The following is a 14,108-nucleotide window of genomic DNA, read 5'->3' as shown; positions in this document are numbered from 1 at the left end:
GGAGCAAGGAAGGTATTTTTTTTATTCTTCCATTTTAGGACTTTCCTAAATATAATAAAAAAGTACTTCACAGAATACACCTAACATGTATCTGTTTCCGTTCGAATATTATAATACAAGATTTTTTTGTGTGTGCAATATTTCAGTAGCAGCAGTCTGGTCATAGATGTGAGATATTTACAATGATTCCTGCTGTAGTGACGTGAAGAGGCCGCAGGGTCACTGACATACTTGGTTACACACATCGTGAGAGACTTGGCTGATTCCCCGGCCTTTGGGTTCCTGAAATATTCAGGATGCCTTACAGGACGCACGGGCATCACAGGGGTGGGGGGCTGGGAAGTGCAGTATGTGCTTATACATTATGGGTGTCAGCAAAATACTGTCTGCTGTTTATAGCCACCTGTAGTCTGCTGCCTGCAACCAGGACAGCGGCCTCCTGCTCAATCATCAGGACAATCCCATCCAGAGGTGCCCAGGTGTCAGTATAGTGGAGATTCTCTCTCTCTCATATATATATATATATATATATATATATATATATATATATATATATATATATATATATATATATATATGAGCAGAGAGAGAGAGAGAGCGTTGTTGGATGTAAACACCTTAGAAGTGACGGGCATGGCAGCAGTCACAGTGCACCCCTTTGGGCTGACAATAGCGCACAGCCAAGGACATGGCAGAGTCATATGTTATATAAGTGATTTTTTGTGAGACTACAAGTCCCAGCACACCATGAAGTTTGCAGCTTTGAGGACATGTTGGGAGTTCCCATGTGAAATATGAACATAAGGCCTGGCAATGTGACGTGTCCTCCTCAGGTCCAGTGACTGGTCTGTCCTGGGAGGCGGGGGTTCGGAGCCTAGGCCTCAGAGCCACTGACCTTTACCGCCATTACATCCCTAGGCCTGCTCTCCACAACAAGATGAGGGAGGATTACCTCCCCCCACCCCTCCTAAGGCCACGTGGTTCCTCCCTGCTATAGGTACCCATACGCAGCGCGCAGCCTCCAGCCGGATCATACCACTGAAGGAGGGGGGGACGGGCCCACACATTATGTAACCAGCACTGCAGAGCCCGGAACCCCGAGTGTCCGGCCGGTCCAGTTCCGCACCCTGCGGGTTGTGTGAGGGTCTGCACCGCGGACAGCTGTGGCGGAAGCTACAACACAGTACATGAGCCCACAGCAATAGCTGCACCAATCTGCCGTCATGTCCCATAGATGGAGGCCGGCCCTAGTCCGGCGCTGATCCCGGCACACACAGACAGGGTGCGGCCTGGGCCATCACGGGGATTATACAGCAGCGTGTCTGGGGCCGCGCACTGCGCCTTCAGCGCGCCATGACGACCAGAAAAGACACTGGCCGTATGGGCGCAGGCTAGACTACGTGCACGGAAAACGTCGCGTCCAACGGACGGCTACACACCCGGTATCGGGCGCGACCCCGTATTCCTCTCACACACTCACCTGAAGCTGCCATGTTGGGCCGAATGTGAAAGAACGCGAAGACCCGGATGAGGCGGTCACGTGTGCGCAGCGCCAGGTCTTTCCAGCGAAGGAAAGCGAGGCGCTGCCTGACGTAATGACGTAGGAGCTTGCCGCGGCGCCATCTTTGTTGAGGGAATGCTGGTTTTGAAGCGTCAGCTTATGTGTGGCGCGCCTACTGCATATTCCTGTTCATGGCTACAGAACTGCAGGGAGGTTACTTCACTATAACAAGCCCTGTAGCTACCCACAAACATGGCAGCCATCGATGGGCAGAAAAGAAGGGCAGTCATCTACTTAAGATAGCCCATTTGTGGTGATACAAAACCAAGTGGTATTTTTTATGTTAGGTCTCAGTTTTTTTCATTTTTATTTATTTTAACGAATAGAAGGAAAATTCCTTCATATGTTTTATTTTAGAGATATAAGATCCACTAAAAATCTATTTAGTTCTGTATTATGTACTTCCTGCTGGAGCAGTTACTTAGTACTACAAGTCCCAGAATTCATTGCTTTTCCTCAGCTCTTCAGCACAATCCTCCCACCCTACCTACTCCCCTCCCCAGCACTCCCACCCATTGCCCACCCAAAACATCTCTGCACACCATAGCCTGTATCTATGTTTTCCAGGAATCCCTAGGGTGGCATCCAACTTCTTCAGCCACCGGTAATCAAATGTCAAACGCTCGGCTCCAATGAACCCGAGCGTGCTTGAGGTTTGCTCATCTCTAGTAAGGATAAGTAAGCACTTTTTATAGCTGCTCCCAGGGCCGCTTTAACCAGAGGGCACATGGTGCCGAGCAGGCCGGCCGTTGCTATGTGCGACCAGTGCGGTCGCACAGGGCTCCGGCCACCAGCCTGTCAGGGGGAGCGCCATGGATGGGTAATCTACTTACCCCTCCATGGCGCCCCCTGCAGGCCCCCCCCCCCCCCGTCCGCCGCTGCCCCCGCCCGCCCGCTGCTGCTGCGGCGCTTCAGCAGCAGCGATACTGACAGAGAGAGAGCCAATGGCTCTCTCTCTGTCAGTCCCTCTTGTGGCCGCACTTCCTGCGGTCACAAGAGGCCGCACTCTCCCTCTAGCGCCCGACGTCACTGGAGCGTCGGCGCGAGGGTAAGGGGAGTGCAGCCTCTTGTGACCACAGGAAGTGCGGCCACAAGAGAGAAGAGAAGAGGAACGCGTGGACCCAGGTGAGTAAAAGTGTTTGTTTTTTTCAATATTATATGGGAGGGGGAGCGCATATGCTATTGGGGAGCACAGGGGGCTATATACTATGGGGGGGGCGGCTATATACTATGGGGGAGCACAGGGGAGCTATATACTATGGGAGGGGCGGCTATATACTATTGGGGAGCACAGGGGAGCTATATACTATGGGAGGGGCGGCTATATACTATTGGGGAGCACAGGGGAGCTATATACTATGGGGGGGGCGGCTATATACTATGGGAGAGCACAGGGGAGCTATATACTATGGGAGGGGCGGCTATATACTATTGGGGAGCACAGGGGAGCTATATACTATGGGGGAGCACAGGGGAGCTATATACTATGGGGGAGCACAGGGGGCTATATACTATGGGGGAGCACAGGGGGCTATATACTATAGGGGAGCTATATACTATGGGGGGTGGCTATATACTATTGGGGAGCACAGGGAAGCTATATACTATGGGGGGGTTATATACTATTAGGGAGCACAGGGGAGCTATGTACTATAGGGGGGGTGGCTATATACTATGGGGGAGCACAGGGGAGCTATGTACTATGGGGGGGCAGCTATATACTATGGGGGAGCACAGGGGAGCTATATACTATGGGGGAGCACAGGGGAGCTATATACTATGGGGGGTTATATACTATTGGGGAGCACAGGGGAGCTATGTTCTACGGGGGGGTGGCTATATACTATGGGGGAGCACAGGGGAGCTATGTACTATGGGGGGGCGGCTATATACTATGGGGGAGCACAGGGGAGCTATATACTATGGGGGAGCACAGGGGAGCTATATACTATGGGGGAGCACAGGGGAGCTATATACTATGGGGGAGCACAGGGGCTATATACTATGGGGAAGCACAGGGGCTATATACTATGGGGAGCACAGGGGGCTTTATACTATGGGGGAGCACAGGGGGGCTATATACTATGGGGGAGCACAGGGGGCTTTATACTATGGGGGAGCACAGGGGGGCTATATACTATGGGGGAGCACAGGGGAGTTATATACTATTGGGGAGCACAGGGGAGCTATATACTATTGGGGAGCACAGGGGAGCTATATACTATTGGGGAGCACAGGGGGCTATATACTATGGGGGAGCACAGGGGGCTATATACTATGGGGGAGCACAGGGGAGCTATATACTATTGTGGAGCACAGGGGGCTATATACTATGGGGGAGCACAGGGGTCTATATACTATTGGGGAGCACAGGGGTCTATATACTATGGGGGAGAGCACAGTGGGGCTATATATTGGGGAGAGCACAGGGGGGCTATATACTATTGGGGAGAGCACAGGGGGGCTATATACTGTTGGGGAGAGCACAGGGGGGCTATATACTATTGGGGAGAGCACAGGGGGGCTATATACTATTGGGGGGAGAGCACAGGGGGGCTATATACTATTGTGGGAGAGCACAATAGAGGGTCTATATACTACAGGGACACCTTAAAACTATGGAGGCACAGAGGGGTGTAACTATGTAGGGGTACAGAGGGGTGTAACTACTGTATAGGGGTACAAGGGACCTAACTACTGTATGTGTTGGAGCCTAAAATATTTCACAGCCAGGAGAAGACTCTGATCGGAGAAGACGCCTCCGGTGAGTCACTGGATGTAACTGCACTCTGTTATAGGGTTGTAGTGTTAGGGGTCATGATGTGGCGGTATTATGTAATGGTATCATTGGTGATATCTTTCTGTTTTGTTTAGTGCAGTTTTTATGTAATATGTAATCACTGTATGGTGGAAATAGTGTTATAAGGTAACTACTGTATGTATTGGGGCTCTTGATACAGTGTGGGGGCAAATTCAGTACATTATACAATGTGCCAAAAGGGAAGGGGGGGGGCCCACTATTGAGGGCTGTGCACTGGGCCCACCAATGTATTAAAACGGCCCTGGCTGCTCCTTGGCCCGGCTATCGCACAGTGGTCCTGTATGCCTAATGTACCTCTATTATGCTACGTTTACACGGAGCGATAATTCGCCCAATTGATCGTTTAACGATTTTGAAGCAACAATTTGGTTTTTATAACGATCAGCGTTTAGATGAATAAATCGTTAGAAAAATTGTAAGAAAATTCGTAAGAAAAATTGTTAAGGCAATCGTTTTTAAGATCGCTTAAAGGGAACCAATCCACGTGACCCGGAGGCTTGCATTTCACGGCGGCGGCGCGCTGACGTCATCCGCACGCAGCGCAGACGTCTTCCGGAGTCCACGCATGCGCAGTATGTCGGCGGCGTCTCCCACCGTACTGTGCAATGCGCGGACTACAGAAGACGTCTGCACTGCGTGCGGATGACGTCAGCACGCCGCCGATGTGAAACAAAAGCCGCCGGGTCACGTGGATAGAAGGCAGACCTCAAGCACACCCCTCTGGGTGTGATTACAGCCATTACAGACGCCCAGGACCTGTGACTGATTCTGCCCACCATGACTAAATCCGCCCACTGTGACTACTTGCCAGAAATTTACTTACAGCGCGGGACTTCTTCAAAGTAAGATTACTGACTGATGGAGGGGGGCACAGAGGTTACAGGGGGATGTTTAGGAAACGTGCTGGGTGATGTGCCAGCACGTTTCCTTATCTTAAGATGGATTTTCGGCGTGATTGGTTCCCTTTAAGCCCATCTTTTTCATAGGGTGAATCTTTGAAAAACAGTTTACACGAAACGATCTGCGAATTTTTAGTGAACGATAAACGACGATTTGAGAACATGTTGAAAGATCAAAATGAACGATTTTTGATCATTGTTTGATCGTTTGCTGTGTTTACACGGAACGATTATCACTCAAATGCGATCGTTATTGCGAAGATTTGAACAATAATCGTTCCGTGTAAACGCAGCATTACTATATACCTCTATAACCTATTTGGTAAGTAGTAAAAAGTGCAGCTCTGAGGTACAGCTGGTCATATGAAAGTAATAGGATCTGATGCAACAGCAGATTCATGAGTAAGCAGTATATTTAGCATCAGGAGCTGTATCACATCCCGTCAGGTGTGCTCAGTAACGGTTTTCCCAAAGCATAATGACCTGCATTAGCCCCGAGAATGCAAATCTTCCGTATTAGGCTATGTTCACACACAGTAAAGTAAACGCACAATACATCCGTAATCAGTGTCGGACTGGGCCATCCTCCGTTGGGCCCCTCCCCTACTGCCACTAACAGTCCACAGCTGGGGCCCCCAGACAGCCATAGAGTGAGGCTGCCTGTCCTCAACTGCAGCAGCTGTCAGGTCTCCAGCAGCCCTAAGAGGATACCTGGACTCAAGACTGGGCAAAACCATGTCCGCGGTATCACCGGGGAAGCTCGCCCCCCCCCACCCCGCCGCAGGAAGCCCCACCCCCTGACGGCATGACTGATCTCTCTCATGCAGAGCAGGGAGAGGAATCGCTGGGAGACTAGAGGAACCATACAGGTAAGGTAAGTATAGCTGTTTTTTTTATTTTAAATAGAGATGGAGAAGCAGGAGAGTGATGAAGAAGACAGTAGTATGGTGATGAGGGGCAAAAGGATAAGAGGGGAACTACTATGATGATGAAGGGGGGAGTAGTATGATGATGGCAGGGCAGGAGTATGAAGGGGGTAGTAGTATGATGGGGTAGGAGGATGATGGAGGGGCAGGAGGATGAAGGGGGTAGTAGTATGATGATAAAGGGGGTGGTAGTATTATGATGAAGGGGTAGTAGTATGATCTTGGAGGTGCAGGAGGATGAAGGGGGGAGTAGTATGATGATGGCAGGGCAGGAGGATGAAGGGGGTAGTAGTATGATGGAGGGGCAGGAGGATGAAGGGGGTAGTAGTATGATGGGGTAGAAGGATGATGGAGGGGTAGTTTTATGAGGGATGGGCAGGAAGATGAAAGGGTAGTAAGATGATAAAGGGGGTGGTAGTATTATGATGAAGGGGTAGTAGTATGATCTTGGAGGTTCAGGAGGATGAAGGAGGTAGTAGTATGATGAAGGAGCAGGAGGATGAAGGAGGTAGTAGTATGATGATGTAGGGCAGGAGGATGAAGGGGTAGTAGTATGATGATAGAGGGAAGGAGGATCAATGAGGTAGTATGATGATAGAGGGCAGGAGGAGGAAGGAGGTAGTAGTATGATGATGATGTAGGGCAGGAGGATGAAGGGGTAGTAGTATGATGATGGGCGGCAAGAGGATGAAGGAGGTAGTAGTATGATGATGGAGGGCAGGAGGATGAAGGGGTAGTAGTATGATGATGGAGGGCAGAAGGATGAAGGGGTAGTAGCATGATGATGGAGGGGCAGGAGGATGAAGGGGTAGTAGTATAATGATGGAGGGCAGGAGGATGAAGGGGTAGTAGTAGGATGATGGAGGGCAGGAGGATAAAGGAGGTAGTAGTAGGATGATGGAGGTGCAGGAGGATGAAGGAGGTAGTAGTATGATGATGGAGGTGCAGGAGGATGAAGGGGTAGTAGCATGATGATGGGCGGCAAGAGAATGAAGAAGGTAGTAGAATGATAATGGAGGGCAGGAGGATGAAGGAGGTAGTAGTATGATGATGGAGGGCAGGAGGATGAAGGGGTAGTAGTATGATGATGGAGGGCAGGAGGATGAAGGGGTAGTAGTAGGATAATGGAGGGCAGGAGGATGAAGGAGGTAGTAGTAGGAGGATGAAGGAGGTGGTATGATGGAGGTGCAGGAGGATGAAGGGGTAGTAGTATGATGATGGGCCGCAAGAGGATGAAGGAGGTAGTATGATGATAGAGGGAAGGAGGATGAAGGAGGTAGTATGATGATAGAGGGCATGAGGATGAAGGAGGTAGTAGTATGATGATGGAGGGCAGGAGGATGAAGGGGTAGTAGTATGATGATGAGGGCAGGAGGATGAAGGGGTAGTAGTATGATGATGGAGGGCAGGAGGATGAAGGAGGTAGTAGTAAGATGATGGAGGTGCAGGAGGATGAAGGAGGTAGTAGTATGATGATGGAGGTGCAGGAGGATGAAGGGGTAGTAGCATGATTATGGGCGGCAAGAGAATGAAGGAGGTAGTAGTATGATGATGGAGGTCAGGAGGATGAAGGGGTAGTAGTATGATGATGGAGGGCAGGAGGAAAAAGGGGTAGTAGTATTATGATGATGGAGGGCAGAAGGATGAAGGGGTAGTGGTAGGATGATGGAGGTCAGGAGGATGAAGGAGGTAGTAGTAGGATGATGGAGGTGCAGGAGGATGAAGAAAGTAGTAGTATGATGGAGGTGCAGGAGGATGAAGGGGTAGTAGTATGATGATGGGCGGCAGGAGGATGAAGGAGGTAGTAGTATGATGATGGAGGGCAGGAGGATGAAGGGGTAGTAGTATGATGATGGAGGGCAGAAGGATGAAGGGGTAGTAGCATGATGATGGAGGGGCAGGAGGATGAAGGGGTAGTAGTATGATGATGGGCGGCAAGAGGATGAAGGAGGTAGTAGTATGATGATGGAGGGCAGGAGGATGAAGGGGTAGTAGTATGATGATGGTGGGCAGGAGGATGAAGGGGTAGTAGTAGGATGATGGAGGGCAGGAGGATGAAGGGGTAGTAGTAGGATGATGGAGGGCAGGAGGATGAAGGGGTAGTAGTATGATGATGGAGGTGCAGGAGGATGAAGGGGTAGTAGTATGATGATGGAGGTGCAGGAGGATGAAGGGGTAGTAGTATGATCATGGGCGGCAGGAGAATGAAGGGGGTAGTAGTATGATGATGGGTGGCTGGAGGATGAAGGGGGTAATAAAATGATTATATGGGGTGCAGCTGCATCATATGGGCACAAACTACCAGTATATGCAGTCAGTCATTGGAGTGCTATCTCTATAGCCTGCTCTGACTGGGGGACAAGGGAGCTGTCGCAGATCCAGATGAATCCAGGATAGGGTCGGGTCAGTATGTCGCTTTTTACCGATTGTTCTTTGGTGGGCCCCAGGTATCCCAGGTATCATTTCCTCTGGTGGGCCCCAGGTATCCCAGTCCGACCCTGTCCGTATTATGCTTAAAAATTAATCCCAGGTGAAAAAAGGCATTTTTTTGTTGTTGGAAAAACAGGCAGTAAACGGCATGTTCATTGATTTTACATCCATGCAGAATCATAGCGTTTGTCTCTACTGTGTGGTCACTGATAGAGATGAGCAAGTAGTGAAATATTCGACTTTCGGGAATTCGAATCGAATAGGCACCGAGATTCGACTATTAGAATGAATACTTAATCCCATTATAGTCTATGGGAGAAAAATTCTCGGCACTTGGAAATCCAAATTTGACCACTTGGAGGTCACCAAGCCCCCTATGAAACCTTTCTAGACAATACCAACACCTCCGGAATGACACTGGGACATTAGGGGGAGCATGCCTGGGTGCACCCAACACCCCAAATAGCAGTATAATATTTGAAGACGCTTTACGAACGTTTACAGCAATGTTTACACATTTCGTTCATATCTCTTGCGCAGCATTACATACATGATTCCAATGTACGTCCGTAGAGCGTCATGTTATTCGCGCGTATCATGCATTACGCTGTACGAACGCTAGGCCGCAGCAGAGCAGAGATTAGGAGAGGCATGTATGTATCACGTGCCCTTAGTCGGCTACTGGAACAGTATGTTTCACATGCCTTTACTGGGCTACTGGAACAGTATGTATCACGTGCCCTTAGTGGGCTACTGGAACAGTATGTTTCACGTGCCTTTACTGGGCTGCTGGAACAGTAGGTATCATGTGCCCTTAATGGGCTACTGGAACAGTATGTATCGCGTGCCTTTACTGGGCTTCTGCAACAGTATGTATAATGTGCCCTTAGTGGTGCTACTAGAACAGTATGTATCATGTTCCCTTAGTGGGCTACTGGAACAGTATGTATCACATGCCTTTGCTGGGCTTTTGCAACAGTATGTATAACATGCCCTTAGTAGTGCTACTAGAACAGTATGTATCATGTTCCCTTAGTGGGCTAATGGAACAGTATGTATCATATGCCTTTGCTGGGCTTTTGCAACAGTATGTATAACATGCCCTTAGTGGTGCTACTAGAACAATATGTATCATGTTCTCTTAGTGGGCTACTGGAACAGTATGTATCACGTGCTTTTACTGGGCTACTGGAACAGTATGTATCACGTGCCCTTAGTGGGCTACTGGAACAGTATGTATTACGTGCCTTTACTGGGCTACTGGAACAGTATGTATGACGTGCCTTAGGCTATGTTCCCACACAGTATTTTTGCTCAGTATTTTGCAATCAAAACAAGGAGTGGATTGAAAACACAAAAAAGACTATTTTTGCTCAGTATTAAAAACACAGAAAGGCTATGTTCACACACTGTTGAAATGTAGTGGATGGCCGTCATTTAATGGCAAATAAATGCCATTTTTGAAATGGCCTTAATTTTGAAATAACAGCAATTATTTGCCATTAAATGACGGCCATCCACTCAATTTCAACAGTGTGTGAACATAGTCTTTCTGTTTTTTCAATACTGAGCAAAAACACTGTGTATTTTTCGCTGATTATTATGGCCGTATTTTGCTTTTTTTTTTGTTATTGAAATTTTTATTTTTTACAAAAAACAAACCCATAACATTCATCGTCGCATTCATAAAAGAAAAATCAGCTAAATATCCCATAAATATATACCCCCACCCACCCTAACAACTTACAAAGAGTATATCAGAGAGTATTCCTCTTGGCATGTTATGCAACTACAGCTGCTCGAAGCTCTGTGGAGCACCCCCGCAACCCCTTTTTGGGTTATAGCCTACAAAAACCAATAGCACTATCAGAGCTACGTGATCTCCGCTGAACCACCCTCTAAATTCATCCGAAAGATGTACCTCTATGCTAATTACGCGAAGGGGACCCCCCCGCTCCCGACCCAGCCCAGACCCGCCCCCCGGACCGATCCAGCCAGATCAATCTTACTCAGCTTAGCCAAGATACTACATAAATGGAAAGAAACAAGAAAAGAAAGGGAAAAAAAAAAAAACAACCCTAATCCAGCCAGTCCACCCGCAGCAAACCCAAACTCTACCCTCCCCCCGCTGACACCCCGCCCCCCCCCCCGTACACGGAGGGCAGCTACATCAGCAAGGAAAGCACACTTCCATTTCCCTTCATTGCTGGCACTTCCACAGTGTCATCTGCCCAGTGCCACACAAATACTTTTCAACCCAACTAAATGTCCAACCATTTTTGATCGGCACAGATAGCAAGGCACAACATATCTACAAAACAGCCACACCTGCAGGGTTCACTGGATCCAGACCTGGCTAGGAACACAAAAAAAACAAAAAAAAACAACTGTTCCTTAACAAACAAGATCAACCAAGCTCCCAAAGCCATATCTCTGGCTCAGACCAGGCCCAGGAGACACCCCAGACCCGGGCGCCTGCGGGGACGGGCCCCCCCCCCCCACACAGACCCCTCCCAAACTATCCCACTACTCCAAAGAAGTTCCATCTCCAGGGCCGCGGGGATGCCCCACAGATAACACAAAGAAAAATTGGAACACATCTCTGCTTATTTTAAACCCCCCCCCCCACCCATCCCTCTCCACCCTCCAACCCACCCTTCTCCCCATAACCATCCCCCCCCTCCCTCTGCCAAAGTAGGACATGGAAAAAACAAGTTTACTGACATTTTTCAAACTTATCAACACAATTCTCCCAATATTTCACATTTGGGGTTTCAGATGACATCCATTTCCTCACTATCACTAACCTAGCATAAAATAACAGTCTCACAATTACTCTCCTATTCCTCTTATTACCTAGTACAGATGAGGCATCTCCTAAAATGGCTAATACTGGAGTTAGGTCAAATTTTAACTCTACCTTTTCCATGATTATCTTATGAACCTCTTCCCAAAACGTTCTTAACAGATCACATGCCCACATCATATGAGCAAATCCAGCCCGATTAGCTCCACATCTGGGGCATTTATCCTCCCTCCACTTCTTGATATTGCATAGGAACAATGGAGTATAGTACAGCTGGTGGACTATATTAAATTGGATCACTCTATGGGCACCGACTCTGGAGACATCCTTGATCCCTTTCAATATTCTATCCCATTGATCATCCTCAATAATTCCCTCCTCAATAATCCTCAATAATTCCCACCGACTCTGGAGACATCCTTGATCCCTTTCAATATTCTATCCCATTGATCATCCTCAATAACTCCTCTTCCCACTTGAGTCTCCCCTTATCACCCACTTCATGATCTGACATAAAGCATGCGTATAACACTTTTACCTCCCTCTTACATATTAGCCCCTTTCTGAGTTTCTCTATTAATGGGCCCGATTCACAGAGGTTACCCCGATTTTATTTTTAATTCTCCGAAAGAGCAGCCTTACATCTCATATATTCAAACCAGAACTTATCATCTATGTCATAGTCTTCTCTCAAAGTAGTCCAACTTTTAAATTCACTCCTGTACATAACTTCCTTGGCTGTTTTTATTCCTACGTCTGTGAAGGCCTTCACTGCAGCCGAGCCCCTCAGTCCACTACCCCCCTGACTAACCCCCAGTGAAGCAAAATCCATCATGCCAGTTCTCTTAAGTTCTTTTTTAAGTGCCTTCCAGACCCAATTTAGTCTTTTTATCATTGCCATCTTCCTCCAATCTCTACCTTCCAGAAGGCCACTCTCAAGAATCTGAAAGATGTCCCATATCCCTTCTCCTATCCTCTCACTAACAAAACTACACAGACCGTCATACTTAGATCTAGCTAGCCAGGAACACTCGGAGGCCAACAAGTATTTATCAATGTTGGGCACTCCCAACCCTCCCCTTGCCAGGGGTACACACAGATCGTCCAGTTTCTTCTGCACCCTTTTTCTCCCCCATATCAAGGCATTCCAAGCTACTTTTATCCTTTTCAAATATATTCTCCCAATGCCAACTGGAGTAGCCCCAAATAGATAAAGAAGCTTAGGCAAGAGAATTGTCTTAATTAATGTTATCCTATCTATTTTAGAGATCTTTAGTTTACACCAGATGGAGACCTTCCTTTCTATCTGACTATACTCTTAGTATTCACTTTATCGAACCTCTGTATATCCCTTGATATTTGAATACCTAAATATGTAAAGCTATTCCCCTTTCCCAAATTATACAAAGGAGGAAAAGACAAATCCACATCCTGATTAAGGGACATTAGTGTTGACTTTCCCCAGTTTATCAAAAGACCAGAGAATCTCCCCATCTCATGCACTAAATCCATTATGCGTGGAACCCCAACTACCGGGTCCCTTAAATAAAACAGGAGATCATCTGCGTACAGGGATAACCTGTCCCCTCCGCCCCCGCCCCAAAGCCCTCTACCTTATCATCTAATCTAACCATTATCGCTAAAGGCTCAATTCCAAGGGCGAAGAGCAGAGGGGAGAGAGGGCATCCCTGCCGAGTGCCCCTACTTAACAGAAACAATCCAGATGGTCCATCACCAGTCCGTACTGCAGCTACCGGCCTCTGGTATAATAACTTAACCATCCCCAAAAAATCCTTCCCCAGCCCAAAACACCTTAAAACCTCCCATAAATACTACCACTACCAAATACTACCAAATACTACCGCCTTAGTGGCGTCAAGTGACAGGATGGCGTGGGAGCCCCCCGTACCCGCTATCTGCATATTAACAAACAACTGCCTGATGTTATCTCTAGGCATACGACCTGGTATAAACCCACATTGGTCTCCATGGATTATGCTCCCGATTACTTTCCCCAGTCTCATAGCAAGAACTTTTGCCAAGATTTTGGCATCACTGTTAATAAGCGATATGGGGCGAAATGATTCTACATCTAACTGATCTTTCCCGGGTTTAGGGATTAGGATAATTGAAGCCTCTCTCATAGAGGCCGGCAATTCCCCTACCTCCACCGCCTCCAACAGGGTTTGGAGGAGGCACGGAAACAGTACTTCTCTATGTTTTCTATATAATTCATAGGGGAGGCCATCTCTTCCTGGGGATGAATTCCCAGATATTGCATCAAGAGCCTCATTAAGTTCTACCAGAGAAATAGGGGCATTTAATAATTCTCTATGTGAAGGATTTATCTGCAGGAAATCAATTCTCCCCAGAAATTCCTCCAATTCATCTCTGCTAAATTGGGTGTCTTTCGTGTAAAGCTTCTCATAATATGATTTAAATACATTGTTTATCTCTAGTGGCTCTTTAACTAGTTCCCCAGAGCTATTCCTAATTGCCCTAATACTCTTCCTGCCCTCCTGATTTCTAACCAGCACCATTAACCCCTTATTTGGTCTTCCTGAACCAATACATGATCTAATACCCCTAAAAGCCGCCATATTTCTCTCTTTACCCTCTAGATATCTATTTAACTCATCCTGTTTTCCTTTTAAATCCTTTTCTA

The 14,108-nt window shown here is 47.7% G+C and overlaps 1 protein-coding gene across 2 annotated transcripts in view; it reads right to left on the bottom strand.

Moving 5' to 3' along the window:
* Positions 1-1,508, bottom strand: part of EIF4B (eukaryotic translation initiation factor 4B) — a 28,723-nt gene extending 27,215 nt beyond the window's left edge. Inside the window, exon 1 of one of the 2 annotated variants that reach the window (XM_069970183.1) lies at positions 1,481-1,508. In XM_069970183.1, the coding sequence (XP_069826284.1) occupies positions 1,481-1,493 (13 nt within the window). In that variant the 5' untranslated portion in view covers positions 1,494-1,508. Of the gene's footprint in view, positions 1-1,036; positions 1,083-1,480 lie in introns of those variants that run through there. The other variant, XM_069970181.1, reaches the window with a different exon arrangement.
* Positions 1,509-14,108: the final 12,600 nt, after the last annotated feature.

This window comes from Dendropsophus ebraccatus, chromosome 5 (genome assembly GCF_027789765.1).
Source record: "Dendropsophus ebraccatus isolate aDenEbr1 chromosome 5, aDenEbr1.pat, whole genome shotgun sequence".
NCBI lineage: Eukaryota > Metazoa > Chordata > Amphibia > Anura > Hylidae > Dendropsophus > Dendropsophus ebraccatus.
The sequence above is the reverse complement of the archived record's forward strand: the minus strand, read 5'-3'. Positions and strand labels throughout refer to the sequence as shown.